The sequence below is a fragment of the Cladophialophora immunda genome (genome assembly GCF_000835495.1).
Source record: "Cladophialophora immunda strain CBS 83496 unplaced genomic scaffold supercont1.7, whole genome shotgun sequence".
NCBI classification, from domain to species: domain Eukaryota; kingdom Fungi; phylum Ascomycota; class Eurotiomycetes; order Chaetothyriales; family Herpotrichiellaceae; genus Cladophialophora; species Cladophialophora immunda.
This window is the reverse complement of record NW_015622547.1, coordinates 2,717,719-2,743,936: the sequence shown is the minus strand read 5'-3', so window position 1 is coordinate 2,743,936 and position 26,218 is coordinate 2,717,719. Positions and strand designations below refer to the sequence as shown.

The window sequence follows — 26,218 nt, the reverse complement described above, 5'->3', positions numbered from 1 at the left end:
TCAGATCCCTGCCAACGTGGGATGGTATGCAGATCTAAAGGCTACCGCAGCACAGATCGCTTTCCGTACCACACCTACGGTTCCCTCAATTCCACCCACTTATTTCTCCATCTTCATTGTTTGGCCCATTGCCTTTAATCGCTAGGCAGTCACCGGCCGTCTGCTTTGCGGCTGGCCGTGGTTTTTTTCCTTCGCAGCCATTTAAGACGTCGTCGCACACTGTAGCCTTGTCCTGCCCTACTTCCAACCTCCAACGCATGACACAGCCCCACGATCTCCTCCTCGCAGTGAAGCCGACGCAACCGCAGCCATGGCGCGAGTCTACGCGGACGTCAACGCCAATATGCCACGGTCATACTGGGACTACGACTCGGTAGCCATCTCGTGGGGCGTTTTGGAAAACTATGAAATCGTCAGGAAAATCGGTGAGGCGTTTCATCAAACTACATACACATGTCAAGAGGTGGGAATAACTGACGGGGAATTGCAGGTCGTGGAAAATACTCCGAAGTCTTTGAGGGCATCAACATTGTCAACTACCAGAAATGCGTGATCAAGGTGCTCAAGCCGGTCAAGAAGAAGAAAATTAAGCGTGAAATCAAGATCCTTCAGAATTTGGCCGGTGGCCCCAACATTGTGGCATTGTTGGACGTGGTACGGGACAGCCAGAGCAAGACGCCCTCTCTGATCTTTGAGAATGTCGACAACACCGATTTCCGGACCCTGTATCCCCGCTTCGTGGACTACGACGTGCGCTACTACATCTTTGAGTTGCTCAAGGCGTTGGATTTCTGTCACAGCAAAGGGATCATGCATCGAGATGTCAAGCCGCATAACGTTATGATCGATCATGCGAAAAGAAAGGTGAGCAAAGCCAAGTCACCCCAGATATTCCGAGTTTGAGGCCATGGTTGGTGTGCTGACGATGTTGGGGTTACATAGCTTCGACTTATCGACTGGGGTCTCGCTGAATTCTACCACCAAGGCACAGAGTACAACGTGCGCGTCGCCTCTCGCTACTTCAAGGGGCCTGAGTTGCTTGTCGACTATCAGGAATACGACTACTCGCTGGACATGTGGTCGTTGGGAGCAATGTTCGCCTCGATGATCTTCCGCAAGGAACCCTTCTTTCATGGAAATAGCAACTCGGATCAGCTCGTCAAGATCGCCAAGGTTCTGGGTACGGATGATCTATTTGAGTATCTCGATCGCTATGACATTGAGCTGGATGCGCAGTACGACGACATACTTAGTAGGTTCCCGAAGAAGCCGTGGCAGAGTTTCGTCAATGCGGATAATCAGCGCTTTGTCAGCCCGGAAGCTATCGACTTTCTGGACAAGCTGTTGAGATATGATCACCAGGTATGCTACCATCAAGCTCGTTGAGTATCCTCTGGCTGGATGCTAATCTATTCTGCGATAGGAACGCTTGACTGCTCAGGAAGCAATGGCACATCCTTACTTCGCCCCGGTGAGGAATGCGGCAGCACAGCAGCAGCAGCAGAATTCCCAGAATCATGTCTCTTAAAACGAGCATTACTGGCAAGTGTGACTACCCATCCCTAGGGAAGGTCCACTGCAAAGGACAAGGGAATAGGGCATCCCAAGGAGGTATCTCCGAATGAGTGATGAGAGATGACGATGATGCGACCTCCACAGCGCCGCGGCAGCGCAAGAACATCCGGCTCAAGAAAGGGCTTAAAGATGGGGAGTCTGGAGACTAGTGAAGGCCAGCATGAGAGGATGATAGAGTCTGCGAAAACGTCTTCTCGGAGAGAGGAATGAGGAGCTGTGTAAAGGCGCTTTTGTTGCAGGAACTCAACTCACTTTTGGCACCCTAGCATAATACATTTTCGTACCATGCTGTCACTTTTGCTTTTGCTGCCTTGGTGATCGTCCTGTAAGGCTGTGCTTTAGCCCGACTTGTTTGACCGTTTTATCTTCACGGAACAAAGCTGCCGTCTACGCATTAATACTCTCACTCGTCTGGCGGATTCGATGTACCACCGTGTCTACCGTTGTTTGCAACAGTTCTGATAGGTTTACAGTTGTTCCATTGTCACGGCCCCTTTCTGTTACTCCGATGACTACATCATCTATGGGAGCCCTTCTGTCAAGCTCGAACTTCCTTGCTCACCAGCGTCTCTTGCTTGCAAGCCACCCCTCGCCTGAGCTGAATTTGACACCGCTTCAACCTGAGGGGAAGAGGAATTGTTATCATCAGCCGGATAACTGCTTGCATCGTGGCTGGGATCAACTCCTACGACCGCGGCAAGGGAACTTGGGCATTTTACTGGAGCGTCGTCTGACAACCTAACATTTTCTGGTTGACCATATCTGCTGGAAATCTTTCCTGACGAACCGGCGATCTCCAATCTTTTGGCTTGGTTGAATGGTGAATGGTAGCAAAACCCGCAACAGTCTGGCCGTTGATATCATGGCTGCCAAGGCGCTAATTGCGAGGCTGAATGGACGTCATGTTGCTCTTCGCACTCCTCGTTGCTTGCAAAACTCCTTCGAGCGATCGAGTCTTTTGCAATGAACTATTCAACACATCTTTTTGGACTTTGAGTCTGTGGGACTGTGCTTACAATCCGTCGTGCTGGCGTATCTGGAAAACGTTGCTACGCGACCCTTACCATCCGTATGCCTCTCTCCGTATTGCCGGCAGATTCGTAGGAGGACGGTAAGCTTGTCAGTATTCTTGAAGACCACTCAAGTACCATTGGAGCACCCAGAATACCTGCAGTTGCACAGCAATAGTCCGGAATCCATTCGAAGGCCGTGAGGATGCTCGGACAGATTGCGTTGAAAGCGACACCAGATAGAGACTATGCTCCAACGACGGCATCGGCATGACTTCTCAAAAGGTCGGGACTATCAACCTTGAAGACCAAAAACTGGAGACACACATAGGCTCCTGGAAATTCGAATATAACACTTGCGTTAGCAGAATACTTCCTACAATCACAAAGACCCCTACTCAGGAAAGAGACTACAAGAGTCAACAAAACACAAAGTGAGAAAGAGACTTAACGAAGTCAACAAGCAATGGAACTGGTTCTAGTAGGCGATCCTCCTCCTCACTTCGAGCGAATGAGAATACCTGGATAAACCAGCACCGGCTGGAAGACAGTATCTCAATCCACGGAAAAACCTGCCACGAGCGGGTTTAACTTCCCACCACCCCCATATCAAAGGGGCTGGTGGTAAAAGTTTTTGCACTTTTTGTGTCCCTGGATTTTCAATTTTGGCGCGCGCGCTCTCTCTCTCTGTGTGTGCGTTCGTGCCTACACCTGTTGTGCCCTAGATACAATTTGTTGCTGGCGGCCTCCTCCAGCTGAACAGATATCGCGCCAAGGATCTTGAGGCCGGCAGAACTTCTGGCTTGAGATCGAGGACCTCCCATTATTCACAGTCAGTGAGATGGAGGAGGCAGCCAGCCCTATTTCTTTCTATCACGTCTGGCTCGCTATTGTAGTGAAGGAGTTCCCAAGGACCATCCACAAAGTCTTTACAACATCCTCACTCAATTTGGTGTCAAGCAAACAAAGTGAGTGAGCCAGACACATGAAAGTCCAGAGGCAAGACTGGACCTTGAAAACTTTGACCGCTTTCAGCAGAGCGCTTGCTTCACCCAGTCCAAGTACGCTAAACCATTGCTCGAGCATTCAGGACACAGTCCATAAAACAACTGGTACGGAAAATCACTGTGAGCTGGTCAACATAATCAGCAACAGCGGATGGTTGAAAAAGACAATCAAGTCTCTCACAGCAAGTCCCGGTTGTTATGGATCCAGAACCAAAACTTCGCGAACACGAGGACCGCGGGCATACATTGACTCGATCGCTCCTGAAGACACCCTGGGGCTGGTTGCCTCCTCAGAGCTCTCGAAGGTCTGTGAGAGTGCCTTCAAGATCGCAACGGGTGTTAATAATGTCACGTTGGCTCCACGCGGACAGCCCTCGGGGAGTACTTGGAGTTCGCTTTTGCGAATTTCACCGCTTTTAATATCTCGATTTTGTGTTTCCCTGCTCTTTCTAATTCAAAATACACAGGGTTGCGCCAATCCCCCAGATGCACTGACCCTCGCATCTGCTTTGCTCCCGAGGCACCTGTTTTGGACCACCGGCCATCCACACGGATCTTCGAAGGATAGAGCCACCAGCACGAATTTCTGATAGCTTTGTTTCTCGCGCGTCGATATGAGAGACTTCATTCGGTTATCTCACTTCTCTGGATAAAGCGAACAACCGCCCCCCGCAGATGGATATGATTGTGACTCCTCCAGCGGCGGTGTGAGCGATGGGTACTGGAAAATTTCGTCCATCCAAAATTGGGCAAGACGGAAATTAACCCTACTGGGTCACTTCAGCCTGTTGACGAAGATATGGAGATTTGGAAGAACAAAGCCTGAGAACGAAACAACAGCAAATTTACAAGAAATGGAGTGTGCACAGATGTTTGGATCAAGAGACCCTTCTGGCCTCCTCCTATCACCGAGCAGCGGTATCGGCCACCATCTTACACCTGCTTGATCTCTCAGTCACCTGTCACTCCTTTAATGATCACCATTCCATCCCTCTCCTGCCGAACGCAAGAATGTACTGTCTCGGTAACCGATACTCTCTCAAAATGGTTTGGGTTCAGGGGCCAAGCAGCCTTAACCTTGGCGTAGGATTCCGCTTGAGGCTTCCGGTGCTTTGCTGACCTGCATTAGTCCCTAGGCATTTACAATGCACGGCTGTCTTCTGGCACAGGGACCGCTGTCATTGCAACTTTTATAGTTCTTCGCTCGTATTCATGGCAAATGGGGCCGATATGGAGCGTTAACAAAGGGGAATCAACGTCATTTGCTGTCAACCACGCGAATTTCGAAGAGATACCCGTGAAGTGGCAGCAAGATTGTGCCGGAATCGACCCATTCTGACGCTGATTCCAACCTTGTCAAGCACCTAGCCGTGTCTTATGAGGCCCAAGCCTCCTTACTCACGCGCCATGTTGAACTACAGGAGTGGACGTCCGCCTACGCCACACATCGCTTCAAGGCGGCGTCTTTAAGGGGGTCACCGCTCCTTCGCGTGGGAAGCAAGTGTTTGGATGCTGTCAGGTTCTCGTATAAGAAACTTTGGCGTCTTCCTTGGTCTCACATACTTCCATGCTTCCACTTGTCAGAACAAGGGAGAAGTCACCATTAGTTTGAGAAGGGTGATTTCGTTGCGCAAGGCTAACAAACCCTCACTCCTCGCCAATATTCTGCGTTGTCCTCACGTATTAGGAGGCGGCCTGTTTCAACCTTTTCTTGTCTTCCTCTTCTCTTGTTCTACCTTGCAAACCCCTACAAATTCACAAGGAGATAGGCACAGCAGAGAACCTGCTCGGAGCAAAGATGTCGGCTCCATCAGACAATCTTTCGATCCTTCTTGCCTTGCGCGACTCCCTCAATGCATCCATCGATGCCCTTTCTTCGCTCACGCCAGAAGAGCGATCCCAGGCATCCAGTGTCAACAAAGTACGCCAGCAGATATGGTCCACCGCCACTCGAATTGCAAGCGAGACAGTCAATCCTTCGCAAGAAGCGACCCTTATCGCCTTCATGGTAAGGAAGATATTGACGTCTTGTGCCTAGACGTATGCTTGTTTATTGACGCCTCCTAGCCATGGCTGAATGCGGTCGTACGGACTGCGTTGGAGCTGGACCTTTTCAACCTTCTTGGACAATATACGACTGCATCCGAGCTTGCGCAGAAGACCGGAGCGGACGTAACATTGATAGGTAAAGCTCATATCCTGCTAACAGCAGGATTTCGGGAAGTTGTCTGCTGACATGGTGTTAGTGCGCATCATGCGGGTCCTAACGGGCTTTCACATTGTGTTGGAGCTTGGGGAGGAAGCGTATGCGGCGACGCCTGTTTCGCGAGCTCTAACTATGCCAGCCACCGCCGACTTGAACAAGCACATGTGGGTTTCTGCCTTTACCTTCATCGAAATATTGCCCCCATATCCTTTTGCTTGGGTCTCCATGAGATCAAGCCTGCCAGGCACTGACAACCTCTGTGATCTGCCAGATTTGACAGTAGCTGGGGCTGTATTGGAAAGATGCCTGCTTACCTGGCTGAGCTTGGTTACAAGAACCCCGACCAGCCTGACAATACACTCTCGCATTATGCAACAGGGACTGACTTCTTTGCGTATCTACGCAACGACCCCGTTCGACTCGTTCGTTTCAACTCCGCCATGAAAGGTGCCGCCACATTACTCGCGAGCCCTGTCCCGAGCTCCCTTCTCGCGTCTGAAGGAAACGGGAATGGCGTGGTAATGGTCGATGTAGGCGGGGGCCATGGTCAAGTGACCCAAAGGGTCATGGAAGAGAATCCGCATCTCAAAGGGCGCTTCATTGTGCAGGATCTCGGCGCTATTATCGACGAGGCACGTGCCAGAAATCCCAAGTACGAGGTCATGCAGTACGACTTTTTTACTCCACAGCCTATTCATGGTCAGTACCGGCTCCTCACGATGATTTCCTTACTTGTACAGCTCATATCTTTGAACCTCCTGTTCTAACATGCCGTCCGATGTCTTATAAATGCCGGAGCTAACGTTTGCATAGGAGCGCGGATCTACTTCATGCGTCGTGTCCTGCACGACTTCCCGGATTCGAAATGCCGCGAGATCCTGACGAATCAGATCCACGGCATGGTCAAGGGCCAGTCAAAATTGCTCGTCTGCGAGACTGTCCTGCCGGCTGTGGGGTGCAGCGGCTTCGAGTCGCTCGCGGACATCAGCCGGACTACCTTCAGCTCAATGCAACGGAGCGAAAAGCAGTGGACGGCGCTGCTGGCGAGTGTAGGCCTCAGGGTTGTCAAGATATGGCCTGCTAAAGAAAAGGGACCATTTGCTGTTATTGAGTCAGAGCTCGAATGAACCCCCTTATGCATTGAGACATCGCCGTTCGGCGATGTCCTGTGGATAAAGGAGAGTTCAGTGAGAAGAACTGGAATCTCTATCTTCGCCATCGTACTCGGATGTTTCCGTTCTCGACAACGATATCTATTCTCGTAGCGAGCTTGAATAGGGACTGATTGCTGTACATGCATTTAACAAAAATGGGAAGCTGGTCTATGCTGTCGAATGTAGCGACATACGATCTCGCTGCCAAGAACGAGTCACGTGAAGCTCTTCGAGGTCCGTCTTGCGCCACTGTTCTTGTGCTCGGCCGTAGCAGCAATAAATCTAGCGCAAAAGTTCAAGTTGCGACTCATAAATCCCCCATAGACTCCAGATTGTCGTCCAGTCATATATGAGAGCCTGGTTTGACTAGCCTCTGTCTATTCCTTTTTCCTTGTTGTCTGAGTCGCCTAGAATTGACCTAAAGAGCAAGAACACAGTGCAGTCACGCCGCAAGGCAGTCGAGCAAAATACTTATCAGATCTTTGCTTCGGCGCCCTCCTGCTTGGAGACGGCTTTCTCGTTTCAACATGGCGCTCAATGCCGCATCACATAATATAAGTATGTTGAATGCCATGTATTCAGCTAGAAGCGCAAAATATACTGACATGCTTACAAGCTGGCGAGCCGACTGGTTCTCCTTCTGGTCCACCGCCTCCAGTATCCTCCGAGATAACCTCTGCGGCGAAAGGCTCGGCTGCACAAGACGCCATGGGTCAAAATGTCCCCGGGAAGGACCTGCAAAACAACGAGAAAGGTCAAACCGTGATGGGCGAAGCAGGCAAGGAGAAGACTGCAAAAGAAAGTATGCAAGATAACCTCGAAGGCCCGCATTGATATACTCTTCACCCTCTCATTTGTATTTGCATGATCCGGACTACACGACAAGAGATGACTCACCCGAAGCCAAGTACCGGACTGCCAGACGTTCCATGGTGTATGACTGGGAAAGCATCTATAAAGGGCGGGCAAGATCTCGTAGTCATATCACTCATGTCCCTCAATAACAATCCACTCGTTGCACCCATAACGTCATTGAGCTCATATCCACTGCGTCCAAAGAATGTTAAGTCTGACCATCATGCCTTCCGCAGTTGAGAGAGAACGTAAGAAGGCCGAGAAGCTCGCCAAGTTCCAAGAAAAGCAGAAGAAACAAACTGCGCCCGCTCCCGCCGCTGATGCTCCGAAGACCGCAAAGAAGGAAAAGGTCAAGAAGGCCGCCGCCGTTGATGCCTACGAGCCGCAGAAGATCGAATCTGGCCGCTATGAGTGGTGGGAAAGCAGGGGCTACTTCAAGCCACAGTTTACGAAGGAGGGCAAGATCAAACCAGAGGGCAAGTTCGTCATTCCGATACCTCCTCCCAATGTGACGGGATCACTGCACATGGGCCACGCCCTTACGAACGCATTACAAGACACGATGATCCGACATGCAAGAATGAAGGGAAAGACTACGGCCTGGATTCCTGGCTGTGATCACGCCGGTATAGCTACTCAAAGCGTGGTGGAAAAGATGGTTTACAAGACCGAGGGCAAGACCCGGCACGATCTGGGCAGAGAGGTTTTACTGGAGAAGATTTGGAGCTGGAAGCAGAAATACCACGCCAACATCACTAACCAGCTCAAACGTCTGGGAGGGTCCATGGATTGGACGCGGGAAGCATTTACCATGGACGATGAGCGCTCCTTTGCCGTGCGGAAAACCTTTGTCGACCTCTTCGAAGAGGGTATCATTTACAGGGCGGACAGGTTGGTGAATTGGTGCTCTGCTCTTTGTACCTCTCTGTCGAATCTCGAAGTGGACAACAAGGAGCTTAAAGGGCGGACGAAGTTGAAAGTGCCTGGCTATGACAAGATGATCGAATTCGGTGTTCTCACCTACTTCAAATATCCCATCAGCAAGGGAGATGACTCGCACAAAACTTCGACCTCACCAGACCGCTTCAGGGGCTATGAGTTCATCGAGATCGCTACAACCCGTCCGGAAACCATGCTTGGCGATACAGCTATTGCCGTGCATCCTGATGACAAGAGATACAAGCATCTCGTGGGCAAGCTGGCCATTCACCCCTTCATTCCCGATCGCAAGATCATAATCATTGCGGATGAGGAAGTGGAGATGGACTTTGGTACTGGTGCGGTGAAGATCACCCCTGCGCACGACCCCAACGATTTCACCAAGGGCAAGAAGCACAACCTGGAATTCATCAATATTCTCAATGATGACGGCACGTTAAATGCGAATGCAGGGCCCTATGCGGGCCAAAAAAGGTTTGATGCCCGTTATGCTGTCATCAACGACTTGAAAGCGCTCGGCTTGTACACGAAGCAGGAAGACAACGCAATGACCATTCCGATGTGCCAGAGGAGCAAAGATGTGATTGAACCAGTCCTGAAACCACAGTGGTGGATGAGGATGGCTGATATGGCTAAGGCCGCGGACGAAGCGGTCCTGGACGGCCGGATCCTCATCAAACCTGAATCGGAATCCCGACGCTTCCATTTCTGGATGCAGAATATCCAGGATTGGTGCATTTCTCGACAACTTTGGTGGGGTCATCGAGCACCAGCCTACTTTGTTGAGCTTGAAGACAAGACAAGTGACGAAGCCGACAGCAATTACTGGGTGGGGGCCATGGACGAGGACGAGGCCCGGGCCAAGGCAGAAAAGAAATTCCCTGGAAAGAAATTCACGCTGAGATGGGATGAGGATGTGCTCGATACTTGGTTCTCCTCCGGGCTGTGGCCATTTACGACACTTGGGTGGCCGAAAGAGACTTCAGATATGCGGGAATTATATCCAACCAGCATGCTGGAGACCGGATGGGATATTCTATTCTTCTGGGTGGCCAGGATGGTCATGTTTGGTCTGAAATTGACCGGCGACGTACCCTTCACAGAGGTATACTGTCATTCACTGATTCGAGATGCAGAGGGCCGGAAGATGTCCAAGTCACTGGGCAACGTGATTGACCCGCTGGACATCATCAGGGGAATTACGTTGGAAGATCTTCACAAGACGCTGTACGCGGGCAACCTTGACACAGCTGAGATCGAGCGTGCCAAAGCATACCAGAAGACGGCTTTCCCTAAAGGCATCGAGGAGTGTGGTGCCGACGCCTTGCGGTTTACGCTGGTAAATTACACCACTGGCGGAGGCGACGTGGCCTTTGACATCCGGGAGATTGAAGCAAAGAGACGGTTCTGCAACAAGATCTACCAAGCGACTAATTTCGCGCTGGGAAGACTTGGTGGAGACTTCGTCCCCGATGCGAGCCCAACGGACAACAAACCAAAGTCACTGGCAGAGAAATGGATCCTCCACAGACTCAACACTGCCGCGCAGGAGGTCAATAATGCCATCGAAGGGCGGGAATTCTCCGTGGCTGCGGGCACGCTGTACCAATACTGGTTCACCCAGCTGTGTGACACATTCATCGAGAACTCGAAATACATCCTCACACCAGAGGCTCCTGAAGATGAGAGAAAGTCAGCCCAGCAGACCTTGTACACAGCACTTGAGGGCGGCTTGCTGCTGATGCATCCTCTCATGCCTTTCTTGACCGAGCATTTGTGGCAGAAGCTCCCACGTCGGAAGGGCGATACCACTGAAAGCATCATGATCGCGAAATACCCCGAGTTCAACGAGAAACTTGACGCTCCCCAAGAAGCTCAGAAATACGAGTTTATCATGGACATTGCGTCGGGAATTCGAAGCTTGCTTTCTCAGTACGCTTTTAAGGAACCTGGAGATCTTATCATTCAAACTTACTCGGACTCGGCTTTCAAAACCGTTTCGGAGGAACAGACGTCCATCAAGTCTCTGGGCGGCAAATACGCGGGCAAGATCGAAGTCCTGCCGCCGGCTACGAACTCCCTTCCGCCAGCTGGGTGTGCTTTGCAGAGCATTAACGCGGACGCCGCTGTGTATCTGAAGATTGCCGGACGGATCGATGTGGCGGAGGAGTTAAAGAAGCGCCAGAAGAGCATTGAGGATGCCCAAGCCCGCGCGGAGAAGAGCAAGAAGATTATGAGTGGAGCTGGGTGGGAGAAGGCAAGCAAGGACACAAAGAGGAAGGAGGAAGAGAAGCTGCAGGACGCCGAGAGCGAGGTGAAGAGATTGGAGGAGGCGATCAAGGACTTGGAGAGGTTGAAGCTGGAGGGCTGAGAAGATATCTGGGCGGCCGTAAGGGCTTCGAAGCATTGGCCTTCACTTTCACGATTGTTGTATCAGAACACTAGCATTTTCCAAAAAGTCGCATAAAAGGTGTCTACTTCAAAATCTTGTTTGACACGGAGAATCCCAAATTTCAGGAGACACAGCCTTGCGGGGTGTGCGGGAGGCTGCGCCCCTGGCTATGGCCTTTTTGATGGGATCCGTACAAGGTGTGGCGTTGATTGAGCCGAACGTATGAACAGCAGACGACGGAACGCAGCTCGTGGTGGTCGTTGAGACATGGGGACAATACTTGGGACCTAGGTAGAATGCACACAAGGGGCAGATAGGTCCCATCTCGCTACGATGAAAGGAGCCATCTCGGGCAGTAGCGGGAGGGATGCCCGTCGAGTTCCGGGGCGCAGGCAATAGAAAACTTCGATGATTCCTGACGGAGAATATCATTGTGAAATGCTTCTGTCTGCGGTGGGCCTCCGCGACGCGTCCAATTGCGTGTCCCTCAGTTATAATTACACAGCGTTGTCGAAATTATATTTTGCGTTTGCAGGCTTCGTACGCCAGTCTCGCCGTCACAGCAGCATGGGTTGAAGAGCCCAGGAGAGTCAATCGACACAATTCCACTTCCCCCTGCGCTTGCGAGCTGCGCGTCACCAGCAACGCCCGCAGCTTCTCCCCCAAATGCCGCTGACGCACTTGTTCCGCGCTGAAACGCGACACATGTCCTCTTGTCAACGAGCCTGCCTCCGCACTCCCAAGTCCAGTCAAAGACTGTTTCGGGGTCGAGGATGCAGAGCCTCAAGCTACTTGTCCTTTAATAATAGCCATAGATTGCATGCCACCCGGCGTCTCTCGAGAACGTCCTTCCCTGCCCTCAATCGCCTCCCGAACGTCGATCCTTTTGCCTCACGAACGTCAATGACGCGCTCGAGCACCCAGCAACAGTCGAGAAGCCATGCAGGACACTCCCACCATGGCCACGGCCACGCACACGACACCTCCTACCTGACCTCTCAGAACAAGAATGATGCTGGCGTCAGGATCACGAGGATTGGGCTGTTCGTCAACTTGGGCATGGCCATTGGGAAAGGGATAGGGGGTGTAGTCTTCCACTCACAAGCACTTATTGCCGACGGCTTCCACGCTCTCACCGACCTGGTCTCCGACTTTATGACCCTCGCCACTATCTCCTGGTCCTTGAAACCGGCAACGAATCGATTTCCGAGTGGATATGGCAAGATTGAGAGCTTGGGTGCTTTGGGAGTGAGCGGCCTGTTGCTCTTTGGGGGCGTTGGCATTGGTTTGAATGGGTTGGATGCTCTCTATACCCAGTTCATGCTCGACCCTGCAGCTGTGGTTCATGCGCATGAGCATGCTGAACATGGGGGCGGTGGGCTGTTCTCATTCCTGGGACATAGCCATAGCCATGGACCTGCGTTACCAGACCTCAACGCTGCTTGGCTTGCGGCAGGCTCCATTGTGGTGAAGGAATGGTTATATCGAGCCAGTAAGTCTCCGGGTGAATGTCGACCTTCTATCCACATCTGCTAACCTAGCCCTACAGCTATGAAGATTGCCCGAGAACGAAAGTCGTCCGTTTTAGCCTCCAATGCCGTCCACCACCGCATCGATTCCTTGACCAGCATTGTAGCCCTTGCTACTATAGGGGGAGCACATGTATTTTCGGACGCCTCGTGGCTTGACCCTGTGGGTGGACTGATTATTTCCGCCATGGTAATAAGAGCAGGCTGGAACAACACAAAAACCGCTCTCCTCGAGCTCGCAGACGTCACGGTGGACGACGAGATCAAGACCCTAGTCCGCAGAGCCGCGTCTCGAGCTCTAAAAGGTGATGCCGCCAAGGGCATTGAGCCTGTTGAGTTCGGGAACGAGACGGAGATCAGAGACGTCCAAGGCGTCAAATCTGGTCAGAACTATCTCATAGACATTGAACTCGGGGTACCCAAGGACTTCACACTTGAGCAGATGGAGAACATCGAAGACGCGGTGCGGGAAAGGTGTGGTTCGAAAGTCCGCGGGGTTAGACGAGTTCGCGTCAAATTTGTGCAACTGGACGATCCGAATGCAACCCTCGCCGGCGATTTCATTGCCACGGACGTGAGTCCAAGAAGCAGTCCAGAGCCGGAAGATGAGCGCGACGAGCATGAACACCACCATCGTGAAGAAGGGCCAGGACATGACCATCCTCACAAACACGCAAATGGCCATGCAACAGCCTCGAGCCACAGAAAGAAAGATTCCTGAGCCATTATGGGAGCCTCGTCTGGCCCACAATGCCTCCCGAATTCAATGGGCTGCGGAATTTTACGCCGGGTGATATCAGGCTGATATCATGGCGCCAAGAGGCCCATCAGAAATGTTGCTCCCCTCATCACCGACGTGCATTTACTCCACCTCTGCTTCCATCATTCGGGAATCTCCTTTGTTCCTGAAGGCGTGAGTAATTGTTATGCTTGACCGGCGGTAGACGAAACACTGTGTGTCTTGTCATCTGTACAATATCCGAGGCAACTGTCTGATCAGAATCCAGACCATGACCTCCTCCGGGCCCCTATATCTCGGCTTCGATCTATCCACCCAACAATTAAAAGGGTTGGTGGTCGACTCTAGCCTCAAAAAGATCCACGAAGCCAAGTTCGACTTTGACGCCGATTCCAAGGGCTTCAACGTGAATAAGGGCGTTCTTGTGAATGAAGCCGAACATGAAGTTTTTGCGCCAGTGGCAATGTGGCTACAAGCCATCGACACTCTTTTGGGTCGTCTGAAGGACGACGGCCTCGATTTTAGTCGGATCAAGGGGATTAGCGGCTCGGGCATGCAGCATGGAAGTGTCTTCTGGAATGCTGATGCGGAACAACTACTTTCTCAACTCGATCCTTCGAGAACACTAGAGTCGCAGCTCGACGGTGCGTTCGCACATCCGTTCAGTCCCAACTGGCAGGACGCAAGCACCCAGAAGGAATGTGACGAGTTTGACGCTATTCTGGGCAATGAATCGCAACTAGCACATGTAACTGGCAGCAAAGCACACCATCGCTTCACTGGCCCGCAAATCCTACGATTTCAACGTAAATACCCAGATAAATACATCAAGACATACCGGATCACTCTTGTGTCATCTTGGATCGCTACTATCTTCCTCGGAAAATATGCCCCGTTCGACATCTCGGATGTCTGCGGCATGAATCTGTGGGATATCAAAGCCGGCAACTGGAACGAGAAACTGCTGGAGCTCGCTGCAGGACCATCTGGTGTGGACGCGCTGAAGAAAAAACTGGGCGACGTGCCTCAAGACGGTGGTATCCATCTAGGCACCGTCTCGCCCTACTTTATCAAACGCCATGGCTTTTCGAATGAATGCACCATTATCGCCTCGACTGGGGATAACCCTTCCACAATCCTTGCATTACCGCTCCGCAGCAACGATGCCATGGTCAGCTTGGGCACAAGCACCACCTTCTTGATGTCCACTACCGAGTATAAACCAGATCCGAGCACGCATTTCTTCAATCATCCGACTACACCCGGACTATATATGTTCATGTTGTGCTATAAAAATGGCGGGCTGGCTAGAGAGAAGGTTCGCGACGCGATCAATGGCAAGCTAGGGGTTAAGGAGAAGAATTCCTGGGCAGAGTTCGACAAGCACTTGCTTGAGACGCCGCCCCTTGCACAGTCCGACGAGAAGGACCCCATGCACTTAGGTCTATATTTCCCTCGCCCTGAAATCATCCCTAACCTTCCGGACGGAGAGTGGCATTTCTCATACAAGCCGCAGAGTGATGAGCTCAACCCCGAGAAATCTGTTCCACAGCCCCCTGAGCAAGACGCGAGGGTCATTGTGGAAAGTCAATTCCTCTCCCTCCGGCTCCGTTCTCGCGAACTCGTCTCAAGTCCTGCAAAGGATATGCCCCCGCAACCACGCCGGATTTATTTAGTGGGCGGCGGCTCACGCAACAAGGCAATCGCCCGCGTGGCAGGCGAGGTGCTAGGCGGTTCCGAAGGTGTGTTCAAGCTGGACGTCGGCGAGAACGCGTGTGCTTTGGGCGCCGCGTACAAGGCGGTATGGGCGGTCGAACGAAAACAGGGCGAGACGTTTGAGGAGTTGATCGGGCAGAGGTGGCGAGAGGACGAGTTTGTCGAGAAGATTGCGGGTGGGTACAACGCGCAGGTGTGGGAGAGGTATGGTAGCGCGTTAAAAGGCTTTGAAGAGATGGAGAACAGGTTGTTGCGAGAGCATGAGCAGAAGTGAAATGTCTATGAGGGATTGTAGTACAGGGGATGGGGAGAGCGCCCGAGTCACCAGATTCTCACGGGTCCAAAAAGAATCAAAATCAAAATCGAACCACATCTAAGATTCACCATACGCTCAAGATGAAACAGTCCATGCTCTTACGGGGATTGATCTCTTTGGCATCCTCGGAAAAGACCTTGGATTCTGTTCCACACAGCTCTACCTGAAGGCTTGCACGGCCTTGCCGAATACACCTGTACGCATTGGATGTAGATACCTCGTTACTCTCACCATCCTGGTCCCCCCCCCCCCCCCCCGGCAACACGTATAGATAGATACTAAAATCCCAGGTCTGGCCGTCTGAGATAAGGCGGGACAAAGGGCTACGGTCAAATTTATGCCTCGGACTCGGTCTCAGGCAGCAACCCTGTCTCCCGCCCTCGGCAGGTCCAGCTCTGAATCTTGGGCCGTCCCTTTTGTGCTTGCTGCCCGACAACGGAGGGGACAGAAGGGGAGAGTCCGGTGTCGAGGTGGAAGGTTTGGATGGATATTGGGCGATGCGTCTATGAGCCAATGAGAACGGACGATTCTCTGTCGGTGATTCCTCTAATTCGAGCGGGAAGAAGCGATATATTTGCATCAGGGGAGGGCCTCGGAGGAGCTGGAGCGGTTGGACAACTGATAGAGCTTGCCAGCCAGAGTCAAGGGTGTGTCGTCCGCCTAGGCACCCAGGTGCTTGTTCGAACATAAATCCATGAGCGATGCACTCTTGCTGAACAAAAGGTCCAGCTGGGAGATTGCATCGAGGCGTGCAGATCGTGGGGGTCTCCTCGTTTGCAATTTCTTGATCCATTAAGATATAGCGTCGAGGCAGGCTTCGATTCGCTTATTCCGAGATGATTGTCCCAAAAATCGCACACTCCGCTTTCAATGCCGTTCTGTCATATCGTACAAGTCCCCTTTCATTCTGCTCACTTGAAAAACCGTCCCATCACGTTACTCGCGAGACTTCTTGCAAGTCCGGAGCCCGAGAGGGCTGATCCCGCAAAACTCGACGCTTGGCTGAACTTGTCGCAGCGCGAGAAGGCAACAGTGTTGGTGATTGTGAGAACCAGGGCGATCACTGCATTCAGCAGGTTAGTATTCACGAGCATATCGATGTCCGTCCGGTCCACTTTGAAAGATTGAGAGCTTCCCACGAGGAATACGTACCAACGGTGACCAGCCAGATCAGATTCTGCAACCTCACCAGTGCGAGAATTGCAAGGCCAACCCACAATGCCGGCACAATATACATGCTCAGCCAGAAGAACCTCTTGTCCGTCTTATTCTCCACCCTGCCTGTTCCTGCCGCCGATTCAAAGACCCAGTGGGAGTCGCCCGTGGATGTGTTGACTTCGTTCCACCAGCGAAGGCCCACAAGACGACGGCCGGCAATGTTCTTGAGATAATAAAAGTCGATGGACAACAGGAGGAGCGTGAGGATGAAGACGAGAACGAAGTTGCGGATGAAGAGCACGCCGAAGAGGTACATTAAAAGACTTCCTGGGCTCGAGTGTTAGTACAGCCTCTCTCGCGTTGCGTGGATTGTGTTTGGCAGCATAGTGGTAGTTGTTTGGACGTAGACTTACCTATTCGGAAGCCTAGATAGGTGAGGAGAGTGATGGGATGGGCGCTGAGGCGCCAATTGAGGGAGCCTGGCTCGTCTGCCATATTGGGTCAAATCCTAGTTATCTTTCGTGCAACTGCGTCGCATGTTCAAGCTGGATTGATTGGAACCTTGCACTCCGCAAGTGTGAAGACGATGAAGGCTGGAAAGGAGTGCGCGCGTGGAACACATGAAAAGCATCCACGAGCCACGTCTGCGTAAGGCGGGCGGAGAAGACCAGAGGTGCCCCTTGCTGCTTTAATGTTACTCGCGGATCGTCCAACGGCTCGGCTGCTTCCATCCCAGTTACTTCTTTCGATGTCACCAGGCATCGGCGAGGTGAACCTCAACAAACACATCAGCCATCAATGGGAAGCAGAATATCGGAAGGCTGAATGGCTCCTCTAACTACAACAGACTGATAATGTCACCTTCCCTCCCTCGACGTCCTGCGAGATCACCTGCAAGAGCAGCTCAAAACACGGCCGTGCACCTGCCCAGCAATCGAAAGATTCGACCTTTGGTCTATGCAATTGGAGTCGCCGGTATAGTCGCATCGGGGGCATTTATCGGTGCGATTTTGAAGACGAGCAGGCAACAAGAGGCAGCAAGAAAGGTGAGCCAGATGCAATATCATTTGTGTCCATATTAGACTCCGCATCACAGATTCGCTTTCCATCGATGATCAAACGTCCCTTAACCCTGTTCATGAAATCGTTAAGACTGCTTTGCGATAAGCCAGAAGCTAACAAGCTCTCGATCCCTTCTCCAGCAAGCACAGATATCCTTGACTCCACCAGTACCATCCGATCCAACTCCAAACAAAGAAACGGGCCAGCGACCAGACACAGCTGGACCCGCGACCGCTGCGGTGGCTGAAAATAAAGTGTACCTCGGATCTCTTGAGATGCTAGAGGCGAAGCGTGCCCAGCTCTTGGGCCAAAAGACGGCGCTAGAACGGAAGCTGCAGGATTTTCGAGACTCTCAGCGAAGAAAGGCCGAAGAAGAGAGGGAGAGAAAGGAGTTTGGGTTGAAGAGATGATGCTCTGAAGCTCGCCTCATGGCCGTACTGGCCGATTGAGAACCAATATTCCAGAGTTATCCTTCATCACCCTCTCATCTGGCGATGTGAATGGGAATCCCTTAACCACCGCACCCCCGGCGGTTCTTCTCACAACAATACCAAATGGCCCACGGGTTTCACGCTCCACCAATGGGTTTGCTTCGATTTGCGTGGCATCAGTGGCATTGGCGACGACGTTGAACGTGGATAAATCTCCCCCGCCTCCACCAGTCCTCAGATCCTCTCGCTGCCCCAGAGAACTATCATAGATCTCTTGCATTATAAGCTCCTGTTGCCATATGGCGACCGAAACATCGAGCTCGAAGCCGCCCTAGGCTATTTCAAAAGCCTTCGCGCGGTCTCTGTCCTGCATTCCCACAGAGGTCTCGGTCCCGACCTCGACAGATTGGATCAGGTCAGTTGGCTGAGGCTGTCTGGCTCGTGGGTTGTTATCTTCAGCTGGCCCATGACTGGAGTCAGATTGACCGGTCTTCTTCGGCTGGACGGTTGCTTCCAGCTCCGGAATTGAAGGGTACTCGGTGTTTTCTGCATGTTGATGATGTTGCAGGAGGCTCAAGCTCTGACCCTGACTTGATCCCGGGCGTTGGTAAGAGTGGGGCGGTGGCATGTTGGCGAGGGGAGAGTGCTGTATATATACGTTCTGATGTGGCTGAAGGGAGGTCCGTGTCTGCGTTCGGATGTGAGGGATACTGTCTGTGCATGCGATGCGTGGTTCCGAGGCCAGAGGGTGTAACTCATGGGGACGGATCGCGTTACAGACTCGCCCTCGAATCCAAGCTGCGAAGCAAGGACGAATCTCCTGGTTTTGCTCGAGCGTCTGTTCACATTTGGGGCACTGTGACACGATTCGCAACTTCTCATAACGACACATGGCGGCTTGGATAGAGCGATATACAGAAACGACGCCCAGCAAGAAAGAGTACGAATCACATAAATGAATTCGAATTACAGAAGAGAAAGAGAATAAAAGAAAATAATATGTGTCAAATACATAGCCCCAATTCACAAAGCACCCTATCCAAGGCGGTGGTCACTGTCCATGAAACACCCATCATTCATTCATTGATCAGGTACTCGCCACGATAGGAGGGGTTGTTGCGGGCTGCGGAGTTGCCCAGGCGGGAGTGTTGAATGGATTGATTGGTATCTATCCGTTGAGTGCCAAGCCCTAGGCACAGTGCCTTCCGTGACAGGAAGCCTGGCATCATTCTTTGCAACACAGTCCGCCCGGGCTGGGTGTGTTCTATGTCTGATTTAGGCATGGACTTGTCAGAAGCGCACTAATGGCATTTGGCCAGCTGGAATATCTGCTCTACCAGCGTTCCAGCAACACTCGTCTGTGAGGACAAAGACACGGGGAAGGCGACCGCTTGTGTGCTTTGATTCTAGCTGTCATACATAGCATGGCACTCTAACTTGGATATTTTCCTACATGGGTATGCTATTACTTGAGAGCCAGCAAGCATTTATTTGGTCTGCTGGTCCGCTGTCACGACTGCAAGAGCGAGAAGGTGACCAAAAGCCCTCCGTGTGGGGGGGTGCTGTATCCCAGTCGGAACCTACATAGGTGAATCGCTCTGTTATAATTATGATCCCTCTGGTTCCCTTTCCGGGACTTTTCTACCTCTGCTAAGGACATCTGGCTTAGCTACACGGGAGGCTCAACCCCCGATAGAGTGATATAATGGACTTACACCTCTGGGCCCACGCTGGCAGGACTGCTCTAGGCGCCATGCGGTCAACCTGCACCAGGTACCAGGGTAGAGGGTAGAGTCGTCGACTTCAGGTGGCAGCTGCTGGGGCATATGTTTTCGCTGCTTGACGGCAACCTTGGAAAGGCCCATTGGCGCTCCTGTCTGGGAGGCAAAGACAGACTTGCTTGCTTTGGGAGAGGCATACCTGCTTTTCTTCGGTCCAGCCTTGTCGGTCGGGTTCGCAGGGGCAGTCATGAAACACTCAGCCTCGCCAGCCTTGCTGGCCCAATACGGGCACGATCGCTAGGTACACATCCAAGAGTCACGCACTTGACGGGCATTGAAAATGCAAACTTGTATTGTCATTCCCCATCGCGCGATAAGACGGCGCGCACTATTTGGATTCCCATCGATGTCCAATGACTCGAGACAAAAGTTTGCATAGATGCCATGCAAAAGCAGAGAGACCGAAAACCCGCACACATATCTCACACAAAACTCCAGCTCCCATACCTTTGTCGACCCATGTGTGCCATTTACCTTCGCACCACCCCCCTGGACGTCTCCCGTGTACGAAATCCACCAGTATTCCCGAAAAATGCTGCTTCACATTACGTCTAGACCCCTTCCATTCCCAGCCGACGTAAGCTTCAACCCAAGCGAAACATCCTCGCAAATCCGCCGGACCGTGTCTGAACGAGCCTCTACTTCTTCGACGAGGGTCCGAAGTCGGCTTCCACAGCTTTCTGCGCACTCCGCTGCTTCTCGACCTTGAATTCGGCCACAATCGCGATGTGATCACTCGGGAAGTGGAAATTCGGGAACCCAGGTACCCGCTTAAGATACTCGGGGTCGATAGCCCCGAGCAACCCAACCACGCGCAAAGAGTTGCTCGAGTACCAGATGTAGTCCAAGACGTCGACAAAGTTTGGCGTGTAATTCGTGAACGGCATTTCCCCATCAATTGCGGCATAAGAAGACTTGAGCGTAAAATTGTGTGACATACCTGCGCGGGAGAAGGCGCCATAATCTCGGCCATCCAGATCAGCATGCTCGGCATTGAGACCTTTCTTGGTGAAGAGATCGTAGACTGCAGATCCTGCCCCCGAGTTGAAGTCACCACAGATGATCATCGGAATCTGAGGACCAGAGGTATATGACAATGACGGCCCAGGGTCCGGTAGCGGCTCGTCTTCTGAATCGGAAAAGCGGAACGCTTGCTTGTTAGTTGCCGGCGGAAACTTGGCGTACTTGTCGGTGAGCTTAGACAATTCCTCCATGAGGACAGCCGCTTGGATCAGTTTCACGTCTTTGTATGCGGGATCCCAGTAGATGTGAGCATTCACGACAACCACGCGGGAACCCGTGACACGGTTCTCCAAGAACACAACTGTCGCAATGTCGTCTCTCTGCCAGACCCGGTTGAGCATGTCCGCTGACGCCTTGGCGCCAGGTCGCTCCACCGCCTTTCTTCCGAGGACAAGATGTTGAGTATCCAGCACCACATATTTCTTGTCTTTCCAGAAGGTGCCACACCCATCGACAAATTTAGCAGCGTCACCCAGCGTCTCAGCACGGCTCTTCTGAGCATAGTATCCCTTGTATCCCGATATGGAAAGTTCACCGCGAAAATAATCGTCGTAGCTGCACCGGTCCAATTCCTGGAGGCAGACAATGTCGGCGTTCATTTCGCGGATCTCTTCCAGGATCAGAGTCTTGCGGAAGCCCCAAGTGAGGACGCGCTCCGGAACGTAGCCATACTGCTGCTGCGTTGCGTAGCGGTCGCACAGAATATTGTAGTTCAGTGCCTTGATTGTGTCCTGGGAAGTGTCATTCTCATCGATTTCCTCGATTTGGTGCCATTCTCGTTCTCGGGGAGGTGGAGGTTCTGACACAAAATTAGTTGCAAATCGCCAAAAGCAAACATGCGGAACAGACCTGGCATGCTTTCACGGAGATATTCAATCAGTTTCCTTGTGCCGCCCTCCGTGATTTTGTCGCGCTGCCCTTGCTCCAGTGGATTTCCATAGATGCCGAGCACCTCCAGTTTGTACAAAAAGCCGAGTTCGTAACACAGGGTTTGAATGTGGTTATTGAACAGGAGGAGTTGCTTGAGGTTCGTAAGCATGCCAATCTCTTCTGGCAATTCGGTGAGTTGATTAAAAGAGACATCCAGGTGCTCGAGGTTCTTTAATTGTCCAATCTCGGGTGGCAGGGCTTCTAGTTGATTATATACAAGGTCGAGGCGTTTCAAGAAATGGTAGGACGGATTGAATAGCACAGGCGAAAGCGCACAAAGACCCTGGCCACCCAGATCCAACTCATCCCAGGTTTGCCTGTTGGCAGACTGTCCATTTGACGTGGTTGTCCGAGCGGTATCCGTCTGAAGGTCTTCCGCAGCCGCCCCTAACGGGACGTAGTTGACACCCTTGGAGTGATGCGCCACAGTGCGCGCTCGCTGGTTTGGGCCGTTGAGATCTTTGCTTTCTTCCCAAAACTGCTTTTGTTCCCTCCAATAATCATTGTCCGGCTCGTCCACATCGTCGTGCGGCAGTCCATTGCCGTTTCCGTTTGCGAGATGTTCATGGGCGTAGGTGGGTAAATGAGGGGTTCCAGATTGAAAACCAGCAGAAAGATTGTGCTGGTGCCCTAATTGCCCGGCATGATGGTGCTGACCGTGGTGTTGAGTGACATTGTGATGGCCATGATGGGGTGGCTGGTATTTGGGCAGGTGAAGGTTCGCGTAACGCTGATGGGTTTGCGCTCCATTCATGAGACTGTGCTGTGTCTGATATCCATTCTGGGAGTACATGTTGAAGTTGTGCGCGACAGAATGGCCCACAGGCGATCTCGATGGAGAAGGAGTGTCGTTGGTGAAAGGTCTCCGTGCGCCAGAAGGCGAGGTGGCTCGATTCTGATTCCGATGCGAAGTGTGTTGGGTGGGGTAATACTGCCCGGCTCCAGGCTGATGGAACCGGAATGCACCATCTGCCATCTAACACGGCAGAGCGGTAGGACTTGTGTAGTTTTCTGCTTGTGAAGCCGAAGCGCAACGAGAGGGAGGCGGAGGGGCTGGGACGACTCGGAGCGTTATGGAAGGTTGAGCGGAGGGCAAGCAGAGTCTTCGTTTCTTCAACATGAGATCCGGCGAGGAACTCAACGTCAACTGACAGACTGTCGCAGCTCGGAGGTTTCAGGGTAACCGGCACCGGAGCGTTCGATGGGGAAAACGAGGATGCGGTGATTTGGGAGAGGATAAAGGTTGAGCAAAGGGAAAGCTTGAGGACAGATCGTACAGCTGCGGGTGAAAATGCCGTGGATTGTTGTCACGCGGGCACGGCGAGGGTACTGTGTGTGGTTGACTGATGGGATATTGAGCTGATATACGGCACAGATATCAATGAAGATGGTGGATGAGCGAGTGTCAAAAGGTGTTTGATTTGCGCAGGAGAGGGCCGTCAGGGTGGGTGGGATAGGACTTGTTAGAGCACGACGACTCGCCTCTGCTGCTTTGCACCTGACTGGGTGGTTCTGGGTGCAGGTGGCTAAAGAGCCGCCCCCTGCGCTCCTCCCAAAGGCTTGGCATTGTTTCAGTGTTTGTCCCTGTGATTCCAAGGAGGCGAACGAGTTTGTGCTGTATTATTGTTCACAATGTGTGTCTTATGACTGTTCCCATCCATCCATCGTCCTTGGTCCATCGCTTTCGGCGATCAGACAAGCTTCTATACAAGTACAGAATCGCTCAAACCACGAGACATCCGTGAACGCCGCATCTGACCGTGCCCTCTCCTCCGCAGAAGTCCAAGTACTCGCCTCCCGTCGACACCACCTCCCAAATAAATGCCGCGAGCCGGCACAACTCGTCACAGTGTTTGCAGACCTCTACAAGACGCGCCCATCGCACTTGATAAACTCGACCTACGACCAGTCTTGTGGACCCAAACTCGATTTTGTTGCGGTATGAGAGCACCGATATCGTGAAGCTATCCAAGTCAGGACGACGCCGTAAGTTTGAAGGCATCGGTGAGGCATGGGATGTGCCTCAAATAGTTGCTCGGACTTGAGGTGGCAGTTTCAGGACAATGACGACCTTTTCAGCGAGCTCTCGCTTGGCTTTGTCGAGCTAGAGCCAATTCTAGTTGCGTCAGTCTCTCCCTGAGGAGCCTGTCCGCTCCAGCGACTGTTCGATTTCTGTAGATCGTCCGCGAGCCTCTGCTGAATGACTCTCAGGGACACCCTTTGACATGGATTCAACTAGGAATATCGTTGCTTCATCGAACGGTATTTTTTCAGAAAGTAGAGCGCCTCAATCTCCTTCTTCACAAATTCTGCTCGCTTGATACCTTGACGTATCTGCTCCTCGTCTGTCAGATGAGCTTTGGACATGAATGCCTTGTGCAGCCTAGGTCGAAAATAGTCGTAGCCCAGCGGATAGTGTTTGCCCATTTCCAGCAGCTCTGCAGGTGACCTCAGTTTAGGTACCCTGCTCCGAGGATCGGTATGGATCTGACGGTTCTCGTACCTTTGTATATACTGATCACTTGCTTCCTGAGCTCCAGATTCATTTTGTCTTGTTTACTCAATGGCAGTCCATGGTCAGGTTTTATGTTTTGTGGAAAAAGTGGTTGATGGTATGCATGGGCGGGATATGATGAGGACGACGTTCGGGCGCGGTGACGTCGAACTAAGCGAGCGCCAAGACTCTTATAGTACCACCGAGCTGCTTGTTAAGAGTTGGCGAGCGTTGTCCTCCTCTCCAACGTTTTACAGACTACATACCTAGGTACGTACAACCTCAACTCTCTTTGGGTTCTTCTGCCCAGACCAAGTTTCGCACTGGACACTTCCGACCACTGTCAAGCATTCGCGACCAGAGCCATACTCCTCATATGGGAACGAAAGGAACCACGATGTGACTGTCATACTGACCGCCAAAGTGCACAGTATGCTTCCCCTTATTTCCTGTATGGAACCGCCCACGTAGTGGAGTGAACTCAGCCAGAGTCATCTGATGGCCAGCAACTCTAAAGACCAGCTTTTCACCGGCCTCAAATTGAATCGCTGCAGGCCAGATTCCGATTTCCAACCTCACAATGTGACCCGGTGGAATCTTCTCCTCTCGGGTGTGATCATGGGCAGGCCAATGAGGTTTGGATAGTTTCGGGTCGAGAGCACGATGACTTGCCCTCAATATGCCAGAAGGCCCAATGTATTTCAGGCTGTTGATATCTTCAACCTCATCCTCGGATGTTAAGCCAAGCGCATTCAGTGGTATATTGATGTTTTGCAGGACCTTTCCTTCTCGATCGGCTTTGCGGATGATCACGAAAACGTCCATGTCATCGTGGTCGGCACATGACATGTATATGACTGCCCTTGACGGCCCGATGAGGGTGGATTTTTCAGTGAAAGGGTAGACGAACTCAGCGAACTCGGGATCGTTGTCAGCCTGTTGAGCCGGGATGTCTGATTGATACGAGGCTTTGCCCGATGCAGCAGTCCCGGACACTTCTTTCAGGGATTGTTCACCCGAAAGCCATAGTGTCTTGTACTGAGTCTGAGGGATTGGCCAGGTCGGGAAAGGGATGTTTGCGATAGGTGACTAGTACGAGGGATCTCAGTCATGTTTCTTCACTTATGAGGACCTTTCACTGACCTGATTATAGCGGATAACGGAGATTCGGGCTTTTGGAGTCTCCTCCCAATTATTCTTGATACCTTTGGTATAGAAATCGAGGAACTTCTTCAAGTCGTCAATGGTCTCTTTCTGGTACAAGTCGTGCCATTCCTGCGTCGGATGCAAGCGAAGCCTAAGCCAGGCACTGCGTCAGTCTTGGTCCTCGTAACGAACAACAACTTGGGAGAGCTGACCATTTCTTGCCATGTGGTATGTCTTCAAACCCCCTGATCGAGCCAACGGTGTGCAGGCCAGTTGACATGCTGGTGAGGATGTACGCAGGGACGTTGATCAGTTCTATCTTCGCCCGCTTATCCTCCCAGTATGCGTTCATGAGCGGATACTTGGCCAACATTGAGATTGGATCCTCCTGCAGATTTTCGCCTGGAGGTACGAACAACTTTAGCAGGGTTCTTTTGTTTCTGATAGGGCGCTCGTCTCACTCACCATATAGCCCATGGTCTCTCAGAAAGTGCCAGAATGGCAGATACGGAACTCCGCCGCGACAGAGGGATTCGCGATACATGTCGCTCAAGCCTTCCAAGGGCAGAATGCAGCTCAGGTGAGGCGGTCTCTCTGCCGCAATGTACCACTGAGCCATGGCCAGCCAAGAGACGCCGATCAAGGCTACATGGCCATTGCACCAAGGCAAGCCTGCTATGAATTCGACGGCGTCGTAGCCATCCCTGCCCTCAGCAGTTCCGTTCCACCTGGAGCTATCAGCATGTAAAGCGTTT

At 52.1% G+C, this 26,218-nt stretch overlaps 10 protein-coding genes across 10 annotated transcripts; 6 read left to right on the top strand and 4 right to left on the bottom strand.

Annotated features, from left to right (window-relative positions):
• The first annotated feature begins 36 nt into the window (after positions 1–36).
• On the top strand, positions 37–2,005 carry PV07_11670 (casein kinase II subunit alpha). Its single transcript, XM_016399130.1, has 4 exons — positions 37–425; positions 491–864; positions 943–1,362; positions 1,424–2,005. The coding sequence occupies exons 1-4, from the start codon at positions 311–313 to the stop codon at positions 1,526–1,528; spliced, it is 1,014 nt and encodes a 337-aa protein (XP_016243692.1). The 5' UTR covers positions 37–310; the 3' UTR covers positions 1,529–2,005.
• A 3,176-nt stretch (positions 2,006–5,181) lies between these two features.
• Positions 5,182–7,109, top strand: PV07_11669 (uncharacterized protein). Its single transcript, XM_016399129.1, has 5 exons — positions 5,182–5,600; positions 5,660–5,777; positions 5,839–5,962; positions 6,070–6,497; positions 6,612–7,109. The coding sequence occupies exons 1-5, from the start codon at positions 5,391–5,393 to the stop codon at positions 6,923–6,925; spliced, it is 1,194 nt and encodes a 397-aa protein (XP_016243691.1). The 5' UTR covers positions 5,182–5,390; the 3' UTR covers positions 6,926–7,109.
• Positions 7,110–7,279: 170 nt separating this feature from the next.
• Positions 7,280–11,456, top strand: PV07_11668 (valine-tRNA ligase). Its single transcript, XM_016399128.1, has 3 exons — positions 7,280–7,510; positions 7,569–7,754; positions 8,044–11,456. The coding sequence occupies exons 1-3, from the start codon at positions 7,480–7,482 to the stop codon at positions 11,115–11,117; spliced, it is 3,291 nt and encodes a 1,096-aa protein (XP_016243690.1). The 5' UTR covers positions 7,280–7,479; the 3' UTR covers positions 11,118–11,456.
• A 585-nt stretch (positions 11,457–12,041) lies between these two features.
• On the top strand, positions 12,042–13,388 carry PV07_11667 (uncharacterized protein; the record flags this gene model as incomplete). The annotated part of the gene is made up of 2 exons (XM_016399127.1): positions 12,042–12,630; positions 12,688–13,388. 2 exons carry the CDS (start codon positions 12,042–12,044, stop codon positions 13,386–13,388), a joined length of 1,290 nt encoding a protein of 429 aa, XP_016243689.1.
• Positions 13,389–13,677: 289 nt separating this feature from the next.
• On the top strand, positions 13,678–15,396 carry PV07_11666 (D-xylulose kinase A; the record flags this gene model as incomplete). The annotated part of the gene is made up of 1 exon (XM_016399126.1): positions 13,678–15,396. The coding sequence occupies one exon, from the start codon at positions 13,678–13,680 to the stop codon at positions 15,394–15,396; it is 1,719 nt and encodes a 572-aa protein (XP_016243688.1).
• A 293-nt stretch (positions 15,397–15,689) lies between these two features.
• On the bottom strand, positions 15,690–17,210 carry PV07_11665 (golgi apparatus membrane protein TVP23). The gene is made up of 3 exons (XM_016399125.1): positions 17,010–17,210; positions 16,591–16,923; positions 15,690–16,501 (listed from the first exon to the last, which is right to left on the bottom strand). Exons 1-3 carry the CDS (start codon positions 17,089–17,091, stop codon positions 16,350–16,352), a joined length of 567 nt encoding a protein of 188 aa, XP_016243687.1. The 5' UTR covers positions 17,092–17,210; the 3' UTR covers positions 15,690–16,349.
• Positions 17,211–17,351: 141 nt separating this feature from the next.
• PV07_11663 (uncharacterized protein) lies at positions 17,352–19,123 on the top strand. The gene is made up of 2 exons (XM_016399123.1): positions 17,352–17,642; positions 17,799–19,123. Exons 1-2 carry the CDS (start codon positions 17,451–17,453, stop codon positions 18,066–18,068), a joined length of 462 nt encoding a protein of 153 aa, XP_016243685.1. The 5' UTR covers positions 17,352–17,450; the 3' UTR covers positions 18,069–19,123.
• PV07_11664 (uncharacterized protein) lies at positions 18,085–18,717 on the bottom strand (the record flags this gene model as incomplete). Its single annotated transcript, XM_016399124.1, has 2 exons — positions 18,085–18,420; positions 18,469–18,717. The coding sequence occupies 2 exons, from the start codon at positions 18,715–18,717 to the stop codon at positions 18,085–18,087; spliced, it is 585 nt and encodes a 194-aa protein (XP_016243686.1).
• Positions 19,124–20,144: 1,021 nt separating the features above from the next.
• Positions 20,145–23,305, bottom strand: PV07_11662 (uncharacterized protein). The gene is made up of 2 exons (XM_016399122.1): positions 21,743–23,305; positions 20,145–21,692 (listed from the first exon to the last, which is right to left on the bottom strand). Exons 1-2 carry the CDS (start codon positions 22,797–22,799, stop codon positions 20,509–20,511), a joined length of 2,241 nt encoding a protein of 746 aa, XP_016243684.1. The 5' UTR covers positions 22,800–23,305; the 3' UTR covers positions 20,145–20,508.
• Positions 23,306–24,058: 753 nt separating this feature from the next.
• Positions 24,059–24,369, bottom strand: PV07_11661 (uncharacterized protein; the record flags this gene model as incomplete). The annotated part of the gene is made up of 2 exons (XM_016399121.1): positions 24,059–24,261; positions 24,327–24,369. 2 exons carry the CDS (start codon positions 24,367–24,369, stop codon positions 24,059–24,061), a joined length of 246 nt encoding a protein of 81 aa, XP_016243683.1.
• Positions 24,370–26,218: the final 1,849 nt, after the last annotated feature.